Raw genomic sequence first — 13,988 nt, 5'->3', positions numbered from 1 at the left:
CTAGTGGAAAAGCTCCAGCATGACTCTGTGGTACAGGCAGCTAGAACTACGTGCAATAGCTACTTGTGCATTGTAATTAAAACACGAATTGTGAGTCTGTAACAAGTTTATTGTCATAAACACCACCCCCCTCCCCAAATGTACTGTATTTTAGCTATATACAAATGAATAAAGCAGGTACCTTCTGCCTGTTTATAATAAATGATATACCTTTATGGGAAACCGGAAATTTTTTCAAAATGTTACAATAACAGATTAATTTTTTTCCTCAAGTAAGGTAAGACAGACAGTCTAACAGTGTTGGTATCTATACTCATGGTTTCTGGTTTTACTGTTTTCAGTAAGCCTAGAGTTTGATTGTTTGGGGTTTTTTTAGATTACATGTGCAAACATAAGGCCTTTCACTGTTAAAGGGAGGCCCTGAATCAACTTCAGAAAATCTAATGTATAAATTTCATGTATAATTCTTTTTATGATTCAGTATCTAAAAGAATCTGAGATAGACAGACTTATAACTTTGTAACAAAGGTATTTCTTGAAGTACAGTCGTCTGAATGAGCAATACAGTTCAGTTTTTTTGATAAAAGGCTTACGTGTCCCTCAAATACCTGACCCATTTAACTTAGGGTAAGTTCAAGGCATCTGGCTTAAGGAAGATTTGACTCGTGAGCTATAGAGATTGTGGTGGCTAACGTTTATTTCATCTGTTGCATTTTGCTTTACATATTTGCATGTGTAGAATCCCATATAAGCATGTGTAACTCATGTTCACCTTTTTTTTTTTTTTTGAAGTAACAACAAAGCAACTTTCAGCATACTTAATGCATTTATAAGAGGGTTGATCATCTCAAAATACACTGTATTTCTAACAACTGTCAATACATACACTGTTAAAAAAAAGGACAGTAAATACTGTAAAATTAAAATATTAGTTCTGTCTTATTTTTCTGTATAACTAGCTGCCTTTTGAATTATCAATTATCTCCAGCAGTGTCTCATTATTGGGAACATAGTATATAGCATGTTTCTCTTTAAGGATTGTAGCATATAAAATTAAGAGAATTTCTAGCCCATAAGTTCACTCAACTTTAGGTGTCATATTCAGCTTTCATTCTATCATAATGAAAATACATTTGTAGTTGAGTATTAGTGTTTTATGATGTAGGTTGTCTTCCTGTTTGTTATATTTTTGTTTTTCTGTGAATCTATTTCTGTTATAATAGAAATGCATTTTATAGCTGACATATATTATATCTAATTTCAAACAGCTTGAAATAATGCTGGAGCCCAAGGTCTGGAGAGAAGCTGCTACTCAGGTGTTCTTTGCCTTAGGGCTTGGATTTGGTGGAGTCATTGCCTTTTCAAGCTACAACAAGAGAGACAACAACTGCCATTTTGATGCTGTACTGGTGTCCTTCATCAATTTTTTCACTTCTGTGCTGGCAACTTTGGTGGTGTTTGCAGTTCTGGGCTTCAAAGCCAATATCATAAATGAAAAATGTGTTATCCAGTATGAATATTTTTTTTTTATTTATATTTCATGTATGAATTTACACAGGTCATTGAGTTTGATTTCTCTGTTTTATTATGTTTTACAGAAATTCAGACAAGATTTTAAAACTTTTAAAAATGGGCAATCTGAGCCAGGATATGATCCCACATCATATCAATTTCTCAAGCATTACAGCAGAAGATTACAATTTAGTTTATGACATTATTCAGAAAGTTAAAGAAGAAGAGTTTGATTCTCTTGGTCTGAAATCTTGTCAAATTGAAGATGAACTTAACAAGGTGAGAGTAATAAGCGAGTCTTGAATACAGAGATGATGAGCAGATGCATATTTGTAAGTCTGTGTCAGTATACTTCGTAGTTTGTTTCAGACTATCTGTACAGTGTACCTGTGAGAAGTGCACCTATAGAGATCCATATGAAAACATGTTTGTGCACGGTTACATTCTAGCTCACCTAAGGACTTTTGCGTCAGATGTCCTAATATAGTCTTCACTGATTTATAATGTATTTTGATCCTTATATTGCTCTCCTCAGGAGGTGATAAGTTTTTAAAGTTCTGTTCTTTAGAAGAGTAGAACATGAGAATTTTTCCAAAGACTAAACAGAGGTGTACCTATTCAGTGTCATACTTTGATGTCTTCCAATATTAAGATACAATCATTAAACGTAAATATTGTTTCATTAGAAAATAAAAAAGTTATTATTTACTGTCGTGGTTTCAACCCAAACCACACAGCTTGTTCACTCACTGCCCCCCTTCTTGCCCTCCCCCTGCTCCTGGAGGGACGGAAAGGAGAATCGAAAAGAATGCAACTCCCATGGGTTGAGATAAGAACAGTTTAGTAACTAAGGTATAACACAAATCTCTGCTGCTACCACCAATAATAATAATGATAAAGGAAATAACAAGAGGAAAGAATACAACACCTCAGCACCAGCCAACAGATAACTCGCCCCACACCCCCCAGCAGAGCACCGACCAATACCTCCTCCAACCCTGCAGTCCCAGCCCTTCCGGGTCACCCTCCGTTACATCCTGGGCGTGACGTGCTGTGGTATGGAATACCTCTTTGGCTATTTTGGGTCAGATGTCCTGTCTCTGCTTCCTCCCGGCCTCCCCTCCTCCCTGGCAGAGCATGAGACTCAGAAAGTCCTTGGCCAGACCAAATATTCGAGCAGCAACTGAAAACATCCACGTTATTAGCACTGTTCCCAGGCCAAAAGATCAAAACACAGCACTGTACTAGCTCCTAAGAAGGAGAAAAATGGCTGCTGCTGCTCAACCCAGGACATTATCCACCCCTTATTCCATACCATTCACGTCATGCTCAGATCCCACATCTTCAATATGCCATCACTCTTACATATATATATACATCTACATATACACAGAGAAAAATATCATTTCTTAGTGCATGGACCAGTCCCTATAAAGCTGCTGAGTCCATCTGGTCCATGATGTCAGGCTCCATCTCTTGTAACAGTCTCTCAGAGCAGGAGAGGCTGTGTGCAGTGTTCACACTCGTGAATAACCTGGGCAACAGTGTCCATTGCTAAGTCCACCCCTCAATCATGAGTCCATCTCTGTGTTGCATCTCTGCCCTGATGGCCTGAAGTGCCATGGGCCCACCAGGCTCAAAATAATTCACTGTCCCCTTCAGCAATTTCTGCAGCTTGTTGCTGGGGACTCCATAGAGCTGCCTTCCATCTCCGATGCTTCCAAAGCACTGGAGGGGCCCAGTGGACCAGATACTCGCTCAATACTGTCCCACACACCCTGCCACTCACGGCTGTTCAGCCTTGGGGAAGATCTCTTGTTCCTCCCATATTGTCGTCTAACCCCAGACAAGAAGCAAACCTGACTCTGCTTAACTTCTGAGATCAGACAAAATGGCCGTAGGTAGAACACACTCTGTGTGTGTGCCAACACGCCGATCCCCATCACAACCAGCAGGCAGGTCCCAAGGGTACCCAAAGGCCATTCAAACCCTTCAGAACTCTCCAATGACGCTGCTGTACTTGTCCCTGGGGCTCTCCCACCACCAGCTTCTCTTTCCCTGGGTGCAGCTCTTCCTCCTCTGCCTCGCTGGGAAATGCTGTGTGCACTCCTGCATCCTCCTGGGGCTCGGCGGGCGGCTGCCGGGGGACGCTCTCGGCCGCTGCGGGGCTCGGCTCCTCCGCTGGGCTGGGCTCCTCCGCGGGGCTCGGCTCCTCCGCGGGGCTCGGCTCCTCGGCCGCCTCCTCCCGCTGCTCAGCAGCCGCCTTCCGCCCGGGCTCGGGCCCCGCTCCCGCCGCCGCCTGGTCCCCGGGGCCGCTCTCTCGGGCCGCTTCGGCCACCGCCGCCTCCCGGGGCCGCTCCCCCTCACCTCCCCGCAGCCTCACGAAGACAGAGGCGAGGACAAGGGCCAGGACGGCGAAGAGCAGCGGGACGGCCAGGGACAACTCCACGGCCACGTCCATCTCTCCCTGCTGCCTGAGCCCAACCGTATTACAAGTCATTGCCATAAAGTACAGTGAAACAAAGACCTTAGCCCAAGCCCCACACTTGATAAACACTAACACAGGGAATACCAGCTCTAAGTAATGTACTACATTCTGAAGCTCTGAGAGCAAGAGAAACAACTTTGAGAGCCAATAAATCAGCACTGTGACGACTATTAATCCGATCATCTCTGTCGTTATCTCAACCCTTCGTGCCCCACTTTGGGCGCCAAAAAGAACTGTCGTGGTTTCAACCCAAACCACACAGCTTGTTCACTCACTGCCCCCCTTCTTGCCCTCCCCCTGCTCCTGGAGGGACGGAAAGGAGAATCGAAAAGAGTGCAACTCCCATGGGTTGAGATAAGAACAGTTTAGTAACTAAGGTATAACACAAATCTCTGCTGCTACCACCAATAATAATAATGATAAAGGAAATAACAAGAGGAAAGAATACAACACCTCAGCACCAGCCAACAGGTAACTCTCCCCACTCCCCCCAGCAGAGCACCGACCAATACCTCCTCCAACCCTGCAGTCCCAGCCCTTCCGGGTCACCCTCCGTTACATCCTGGGCATGATGTGCTGTGGTATGGAATACCTCTTTGGCTAGTTTGGGTCAGGTGCCCTGTCTCTGCTTCCTCCCGGCCTCCCCTCCTCCCTGGCAGAGCATGAGGCTCAGAAAATCCTTGGCCAGACCAAACATTCGAGCAGCAACTGAAAACATCGGCGTTATCAGCACTGTTCCCAGGCCAAAAAATCAAAACACAGCACTGCACTAGCTCCTAAGAAGGAGAAAAATGACTGCTGCTGCTCAACCCAGGACATTTACTTATTAGATAATTATTTAATGACTATCATCCTGGTTTGAAATCTTTACTGTAAGCCAGATCTGTAAATTTTCTAGCTTTTTCTAGCTTTTTCAGAGGGACTTCCAGTTACAAGCATAGACCTCTATATGGTTGTGCCAGTATCTGAAGCTGAAATGTAAAATCAGTGACTTAGACATTAAAAGTTTCTGTACTGTTCCTGCCATTTAAATTCGAAAGTAGTAATTATAGAAATTAAGTCCTTTATATACTTAGTGGAGAAAACTGTGTATTTTGTAGCAGTCCTGTATAATAATAGCCCTTATGCAAAATTATTAATGAGAGAGAGAGAGAAGTTCCAGCTGGACACAAGAGGGAATTTTTTTCACAATGAGAACAATCCGTCTTTGCAATAATCTTCTCTGGGAAGTGGTGCATTCCCTAGCACTGTACATTTCTATGACTGAGCAGGACAGGGTGCTGGAACATCTTGTTTAGACTATGCTTTTGCCAGGAAAGGTTGCACCAGATTATTCTTGAGGTCCCTTCCAATCTGGTATTCCATGATTCTCTGAAAGAAATGTGTTGCTAATATCATTCAACTTACAGATTCTCAGCCAAATCCAATGTTTCAGTAAATCTAGTACTAGTTAAGTTTGAAGGTTTGGAAGAATTGCATATTAGATGGCTACCTTTAAGTTTTAATCAATGACATTGTATGAACAGGAAGTCACACTATCAAACTACAAACAAAAAAAAAAAAAGGAAATATTGTCCATGAATAATAATGGGGATTTTTCTCACTGACAGGCGGTTCAAGGAACTGGTTTAGCTTTTATTGCCTTTACAGAAGCAATGACCCACTTCCCTGCTTCTCCATTCTGGTCAGTCATGTTCTTCCTCATGTTAGTAAATTTGGGACTTGGAAGTATGTTTGGAACCATTGAAGGCATCATCACACCTATTGTTGATACCTTCAAAGTCAGGAAAGAAATTCTTACTGGTGAGTTGCACAAACTTTCTTTTCTCACTAGAGAGTTAAGGTAAGGGTTGTTTTTTTTTTTTTTTTTGATCATATGATCATTTCTTGTTTTTTTGACACGAGAGTTTTCAGTGCTGACATTTTAGAAAGCAGTAAATCATTGTATTCTGGACTGCACTTCCAGTCTTAAACAAAATGTGTAGTTGTTTGGGTTTTTTATTTAATTGCCTAAAGTTATTTGAGGTGTAGCCTGTTCATATAGCTCTGATCTTGTAGCGATTTCTCTTTTTGAGGTAGAAGGGCAGCATAAAATGTGAAAGTTAAGTTTTGGAAAATCTGCATGACATCTGCAAAGGACTTGGTATGTTATGCACAAATTATGTGACAGGAAGGATAGAAAATTAAAAATATAATAAGCTGCTTTAACATTATCTAACTCTATGAAGGAAATAATAACATGTTTTCTAAGAGCTAACCCTGGCTGCAGCAGAGCATTGCTCTTTCCTGGCTGCTTTCCTTACCTTATATTAATAAATAAGATTTAACAGAAAACTTTTTTTTTTTTTTTTTTTTTTTTTGCTTTGCTAGAGGAAAATTCTTCTGAAAAATCAGTTGATTTATCTTTAGGAAGTTCTAATGTATTGAGCAGTTGTTTATTTGGTTTTCTTTGTTTGTTTTATCAGCTCTTTAATTCTTACTGAATAACCAGTGTGACATTTAGAAACTAGTTGTTCTTTCTAATTTTGTATGCAAGTACTATGATATATAGCCATTACTCTGGCGTAAAGGAGTATTTTACAATAATTCCTTGTAACTGCATTTGAGAAAGAAACCTTTTAAGATAAAGGTATATTAAAGAACTGCTTTTCTCTTGTAATTTTTTTGAGTGGTATGCATGCATGATTTTTGCTGAACTCAGTTGTACTCAAAGGATTACAACTCTATATAGTGTTTATATAATTAACTTACAAAACTAAAGTGGCTGGGTTATACTTCATGCAGTATTGGTGGGATTTAATAAGGATTATGCCTGCACTAGAGTTTGTGCTTACAACCCACAAATACTCAATTTTTACAGAAGTGTGAGCACATCTGCAGTTTTTTGCACTGTAGTTCCAGTTCAGTTCCTGTTGAGCTCAGGGAAACAAACTCATAAGCTAAAAGATTTTTTTGCAGTCAAGTATTTCCAAATCGGATTAATTTCCTCAGTCTCCAAAGCAGTTATACTTGAAAGCCCACTAGTCCCCCTGACCCTTTCCTGAGACTGTCTGTGCCAAGGGTGCACAGAGCCTCTGAACAAGTCAAGGTGGAGTACTTTTCTGACTCATTCCCAGTCAAGCTGATTTCGGCTTCCAGTACAGTCAGCTGTTGGGATTCTCCTATCACTCCAGAAATACAAACGCGTTCTACCTCTTGATAGCTTGATGGCATCAAGGTACACTGTGCACCAGTGTCTACTAGAGCCTTATACTCCTGTGGGACTCATGTGCCGGGCCATCTGCTTCACACACTCCAGTAAACCCAACTCCCTAGCCTCCACCTGGCTGGAGGCAGGGCCCTTCTAGTCTTGGTTATAGAATTCTGCAATCAATTCTTCTGAAAGTGGATTAGAATTCCTTTCCATATGGTCAGGAGTCCTTCCACTGTGTCTGCAGCACTGCTTACTGGAAACTGAAGGAACAGTTTTCCTGGAAGAACATCCATTTGTGATTGTTTTTCCTTGCAATTCATGTAGCTGTGGCTCTAGGGCTGAGGTAGATTTTCCATCTCACTTCCTCATGTCCACATGGGTTGTGTGCATTGGACTTCGTCTGGATCTGTAAATGACTGTGTGTCACTTGCCTGGGTGACAGATAACATCTTCCTCCAAGGAATACCTCTTCTTCATGTTTGACAAGAAACTCCCAGAGGCTGAGGACTTGTGTGCCTTTTCCAATTGCCTTGTCAATACCCCTTTCCCTAGAAAGTGATCCCAGCTGCTTGGTTTCCCTGTCCTCTAATTCCAAACTGCCAGCCCCATTATCCCAGCACCAGAGCAGCTAGGTGTTAATGTGTTCACCTGGATGACAGCTGAAATCTTCTCATATATTCAATTGGTTGTCACTAAACAAAAAAGGGCAGAAATTTTGTTGCTTAGTGTAAAAATGCACTTAGACTGATCCTAATGGAACTTCATTCTGTAAGTAATTAGGGGAAGACTGTTCAGCCTTTATACTTTTTAGATTTATAGTCCTAAACTTTTTAACATTTTAACTTTTTTTTTTCACTTTTTCACTTCTATTTTCACTTCTGAATTCCAAAAAGTCATCTATTGACCAAGTAACATGATGTATGATGTTTAGCTTGTCAATTCTATTTATTTTAGCCTTGCATTTACATTAAATTGAATGTTTGATGATAAATAGTTACTTGATTAATTGCTGCATAATCAGTATTGCTGCAATATGGCAATTCCAGTAATTCTAGTTTAACAGCTTTTCCGTTATGTAGGGAATAGGTAGGATTCCTAGTATTCTTAAAATTGAGACCCCACCCCCCCCCAAAAAAAAAAAAAGTAAAACATTTCAAACTTTGATTATATGAAATATAATGAAATAATGAGTTAAAGTATAGCTTTGCTGTTTAGAGCTCTCCTATTTCCTCTTGTGGAACTTCATTTTAATTACAGCTCACATTTCTGTCCTTTATTCCAGTCATCTGCTGCTTGGTAGCATTTCTTATTGGCCTGATCTTCGTGCAGCGATCTGGAAATTATTTTGTGACGATGTTTGATGACTACTCGGCTACTCTGCCCCTGCTTATTGTCGTCATTTTGGAGAATATTGCAGTCACCAGAATTTATGGAATAAACAAGTAAGTGAAGGAAATGTATCTCCCTGTACATATCAACAGTATTCATTGCAATAGCAATTGCTATTTAAAGTGTGAAGTATTTGCTATGTATGCATAGATACAAGTAAGCAGAAAGTGGGTCAATCTGGATGTGACTGAAACCAGGTTTGGAGCAAGATATGCTGCATTTCACTGTAGTGAAACCCAAAGAGCAATTGCAACAGATACAGAGAGAGGAGAGTACAGAAAAAGAGGCAAAAAAAGAGAGTTAGAAAGGTGGCTGGATATGCAAGTATGAGGAATTTATGTAGAAATAAGACATCAAGGGTCATAGGAATTAACTGTTCTTTGCATTAGTTGTGAGAGGAAATAGAGAAAACGACAGGAAAAGACAAGGTCAAAACTTACTTGGAAGCAGCCCAGTTGACAGTGAAGTTAAGTGAGTTTCTGTCAGTGATGGCTGAAGAGAAATGACCATCAAGTCCTTCTAAATTTTTTACGCTTTAAGACTGCAATCACCAGAATGTGTTCACTAAGCGAGATTGATATGTGCCACACTTAAGGAATAGAAGAGTTTGTATGACAAAATAACTAATGCAATCCACAGATAAAACAGAGTATGCTACACTAGGTGCTGAAGTAGTTTAAACATCTGCATGTACAAAGGGTGCACAGAATGGGTGGGTTTTCATTTGACATTTTGCTTGCTCAATCTGAGTAATCAGCCAGTAACTCACCATAATGAAATAAACTATATTAAGAAAATTTAACTTAATGGTTTCCAGACATTATTTCTGGTCTGTGCAAGTAGTGCCTGCGTCTGCTTACTTGTTAAAAGAGAATTCCCACTTGGACCACATGTATGATGCTGTGATTGATCACATAAACATGAAAACACTGTAGATGTTTTTGCACATGAGAGATAAAGCAGATGATCAGGTTGGTAATGTCCAGTCGAGTTCCACTGTGAAGGTAGACATGCCAAAAGTTTACCTGTGAGGAAGTTAGTGTTAAGGAATAGCTAAAATACGGTAATATTTTGCTTCTGAGTCAGAGTACAGTTGATTCGTATTTTCAGAAAGGGTTCTGAAAGGAAAAAGTGAAAAGTTAACAGCTAATTTTCTTACTCATAATGGCCTCCTGAACCTCCCTCTGGAGTATTCCTAATACTTTTTCTGATGTATATTTCTCCAGAATATCTTCAGGAACCCAGCATTCTTGTTTACAAAAACTGCCAGAATCAACAGCTTCAGGTTATCATCAGCTGTGATAACACCAAGGGGTCCTCCTTGTAGATGAAGATCCATACATATGTTTTCTGTCTTTGATCAGATAGGAAAAAAACCCCACATTGCATCCAAAGGGATTACAGCCAAAGGTTAGGCAATATCCTTCCTGTAGCCAAGAAGGAAAATCTTCTATGCTGGAGCTTGGTAGCTTTTAAAAGAGGATAAGTAGGATAGAGATGGTGAAAAACTTTAAAGTGAAGATAATAGATTTATGCTCAACTGGATGAAGTACTGGAGATCCCAGAAAGGAGAGGCTATCTATAGTGGAGCACAACTCATTTGTAAATTGAGCTTCTTAATGATGTGTTTCATTGCAGTGTAAGCAAGGGATAGAACACCCCACACTATGCAGTTCAAAAACATTTTTGAGTTTATATGACAGTAGCTTCACATGTGTAACTGTTTTGAAAACATACTTGTTTCTATGAGAGCTTTTTTGAGAAGCACATCTCTGAAGGGAGTGGGATCACAAGGGAGTTAAAACAAGAATTAGTGCTTGTGCACACTCCAACAGAATTAATTCTAAAAATATTCTCTCTTTTTCTACTGGCTCTGGAACCATGTACTCCTCCGTCAAGAGTCAAAAATAGGAGTTTTATTCTTTGCAATTTTGAGGCACAGGGAGACAGATTTAAAACTTCACAAAGTTTTATTTCAGTGCTTACATGATGCAAACCATAGCTTATGCATAAAATTATTTTTTACACTGCACCAACATGTGGGTTCAAAATTAATTTTGCAGAATCTGTAAGATGTGCTGGTTTCATATGTCCTTAAAAGTAATGACACATGCCTTAGTAAATAATTTAGCCCAGTAGACAATGTAAGAAGATGTAAAAAAAAATCTTCTAAAAGGAAGGTGAGTTTAAATATCTTTCCAGCACAGTCCAGCAAGCACTTTAGTAAATCATTGCACTGTGTAGTAAATCCACTTGTTCATTTGTTCTGAACTAGAAATAAAAACTTAGGGGTTTTTTGCCCATTAAGTAATCTAAACTGCAGCCTTTTGTATACATGCAGTTTTTCAGGGTCGGTTCCCTCAAATTAGTTGCTATGTATCAATTATAGTACTTAAAATTTCGGTATTTCAGTTCAGGCACTAACAATAAGCTTTTATTCCCTTCACAGGTTTATGGAGGATCTGAAGGATATGCTTGGGTTTTCTCCAAGCCAGTATTATTACTACATGTGGAAGTATGTTTCACCTTTAGTATTGTTATGTTTGTTGTTAGCTAGCGTTATCCAAATGGGATTAAGTCCTCCTGGCTACAATGCTTGGATTGAAGATACGGTATGTATATAACAATTGCCATCATAGTGATCATATCTGAAGTATTTCAGAAATACATAAAAAGACAAAAGAATTGCAATTAGAAATTCATAATCAGTATAAATAATTACATGGTTGTTTTTATCTCAAGTAACATTAATGTAAAACCAGCCATTTTTTTAACTTTTAGAGTAGTTCTGCTTTAAAATATAACTACTTGACATGAACCTTCATGCTTTTTGTGACTTTCTAGTTTGTTGATACATGTTGAAGAAATTCTTAAGGTTGGGAGAAGTTATTCACTTTCCTTAAATCTTATTTTCCTAGAGAAAATAGTTGGGCAATAACACTAAACAAATAATTTCAGATGGCATATTTCTTTTTTAATGTGAAATTAAATACTATGATTTAGCCATGTAGTAAATTTTCCCCTGTGGGAATGCATATCACATTGTAAGTAACAGCTGCATTAAAATCTGATAGGAGTGATCGATTTGTACAAAACTTGTTTGTGTGAATAGTACAGTTAGTGCTGCGTGTTGGCTCAAAAAAGAAATTCAGTCAAGGTAACTCCTAAGAGTTCTACTAGCATGTAGGCTCAACAGCCCTCAGCTCTTTCTACAGGCTTGTCATACAAAACACAGGGAGAGAAAAATATCAGAGAAATGAGTCTTGGGGACCCTTCTGAATGGACAACTGTCTGAATTAGCTGTGGGGAGATTGCAGCAAAGACAGGTAAAGCATAAACACAAGAGGCTGGCTTTACAATAGGTAGACATCTACTTCTGATGAAACAACCACTGCTACTTTCTCAGGATTCTTAGAAAAATGTTCTTGTTTATGCTTTATACTTGCCCTCAAAAATTAGAAGGAGAAATACCTTAGAGTACCAAACATAATATTCCTTTCCATGTATATAAAATTAAGCAAACTGAATTTGTTGGCCAGTGAGTCATGGTGTGGGCTGTAGTCACTGCCCCAGTAAATGTGTTTGTTACAGTTTGCATTAAATTTATAAGTGGAACAATTCCACAGAGTCATCTGAGACAGTCCCTGTCTTGACTAGCTGTTGGCCTACAAGGACTTATTTTCCAGGCACAGTAACAAATTCACTGCACACTTGTCCGTTCTGAACATCCTTTAAAGAATCAGAGAGCAGCTGCAGACAAATGCACCAGAACGCCTATTGTGAAAATCTTGATTTGGGTTCTGCTGGAGTACTCTGAGCATCTCAGAAACTGTGGGACAGTGTTTAGGTCCTACTCACTGGCAAAAAGATGGCAATCCTACATCTCCATTTGAGATCTGTAATGATGCCCACATTGTTGGTGCAAGGTGACAAGAAGATGAAAATGGCATGCCTCGGTGAGGACTGCAGGTTTGCTCTTTTTCAGTGAAGACTTATTCTTTGTTTTTCTCTTGGGTTCCTCAGGCCATGGAAGAGTTCCACAGCTATCCAACATGGGGAATGATTGTCTGTATATCTCTGATGGTGTTGGCCATACTGCCAGTCCCAATAGTCTTCATGGTGCGCCGTTGCAACCTTATTGATGACAGCTCTGGTAGTTTGGCATCTGTATCCTACAAAAGAGGCCGGATAATAAAGGAACCTGTTAATCTGGAGGGAGATAATACAAGTCTGATTCATGGGAAGAGTCCAAGTGAAGTGCCGTCTCCAAATTTTGGCAAAACCATATATCGAAAACAGACAGGATCACCAACTCTGGACACTGCTCCAAATGGACGTTATGGTATTGGATACCTGATGGCTGATATGCCTGATATGCCAGAGTCTGATCTGTAACTGCAGAAAAAAAAAAAAATGCTGTTAGTTTCTCCTCTCACTGATCATGGCTCTCCTACGAGAAGTGGTCAGCTTCACTTAGTAGGGTGCGATCTCAGGTGCTCCATAGCGACAGTCCTTAAAATGTCATGACTGTATGTACAGGTTGAGAAAACTGGCTTCGGACTAATCCTCTGGGGTTTTGTTTGCACTGAAGGGAACATACTCAAAATCAGTGGTAGCCTAGATCTGCCAGTATAGCCAAGGATTTGATTTTTTAAATTAATTTCTAAATTTAAAGCTTTCTATCTCCAAAGTCACTCAAATGAGAAACTATTTGTGTGGTAATATCAGTGAAAATCCTTTTTTTTCTGCTTTCAGGTTAACTCCCCAGTATGAAAAGTGAGCTCCAAAGTAGTTCACCAAACCCTTGTTTGTGTAAACACTTGTATACTTTATGTAGATATGCTGTACTTATTTTGTTAGCACTGATAATTACTTAGTCTATTAGCTGAGTCAAAAACAAACCTGCAAACTATTTTCTTATGTAACAGCTGTATAGAGCAATAGGATTAGAAAATCGAGGAGTAGACTTACAGGAAGGCAAGGAAAGATCCCCTGTTTACTGGGGACTGCATAAACTCTGTCTGTATACTTTGTGTAAAATACTTGTTTTTTCAGTGTGAAAACTATGTTAGAGTGAGTCACTCCAAGAATCTTAAGGATTGTGCAGATTCTGCATTTTTTTCTATGCTGTGTGCCTAAAAAAGACCTTCTTGATATTTATTGTGGTTACAAGATTACATATATATTATATTTATATAATGTACTTGTAATGTAAATATGTATATTATTCTGTATGTAATCATTTCAAAAGTTGAAGCAAGATGGCTTTTTTAATTAGTTTCCTTAAGTTTTGCTTCTGTTTTATGCAGGTAATTTTTTTCAGTCGGTAATTGTTAAGAACTGTATGGCATTACATTTTAACCTATGAATAAAGAGACTGACAAGATGTTTCTCTGTGATTTCCTA

At 39.4% G+C, this 13,988-nt stretch overlaps 1 protein-coding gene across 1 annotated transcript in view; it reads left to right on the top strand.

The window, feature by feature from the left end:
- SLC6A15 (solute carrier family 6 member 15) overlaps positions 1–13,738 on the top strand; it is a 47,551-nt gene extending 33,813 nt beyond the window's left edge. The window contains exons 8-13 of the mRNA XM_065669722.1: positions 1,269–1,510; positions 1,599–1,791; positions 5,611–5,803; positions 8,476–8,635; positions 11,032–11,194; positions 12,606–13,738. Of these exons, the coding sequence (XP_065525794.1) occupies positions 1,269–1,510; positions 1,599–1,791; positions 5,611–5,803; positions 8,476–8,635; positions 11,032–11,194; positions 12,606–12,977 (1,323 nt within the window). The 3' untranslated portion in view covers positions 12,978–13,738. The remainder of the gene's footprint in view (positions 1–1,268; positions 1,511–1,598; positions 1,792–5,610; positions 5,804–8,475; positions 8,636–11,031; positions 11,195–12,605) is intronic.
- Positions 13,739–13,988: the final 250 nt, after the last annotated feature.

This window comes from Lathamus discolor, chromosome 1 (assembly GCF_037157495.1).
Source record: "Lathamus discolor isolate bLatDis1 chromosome 1, bLatDis1.hap1, whole genome shotgun sequence".
Taxonomy (NCBI): domain Eukaryota; kingdom Metazoa; phylum Chordata; class Aves; order Psittaciformes; family Psittacidae; genus Lathamus; species Lathamus discolor.
The sequence above is the reverse complement of the archived record's forward strand: the minus strand, read 5'-3'. Positions and strand labels throughout refer to the sequence as shown.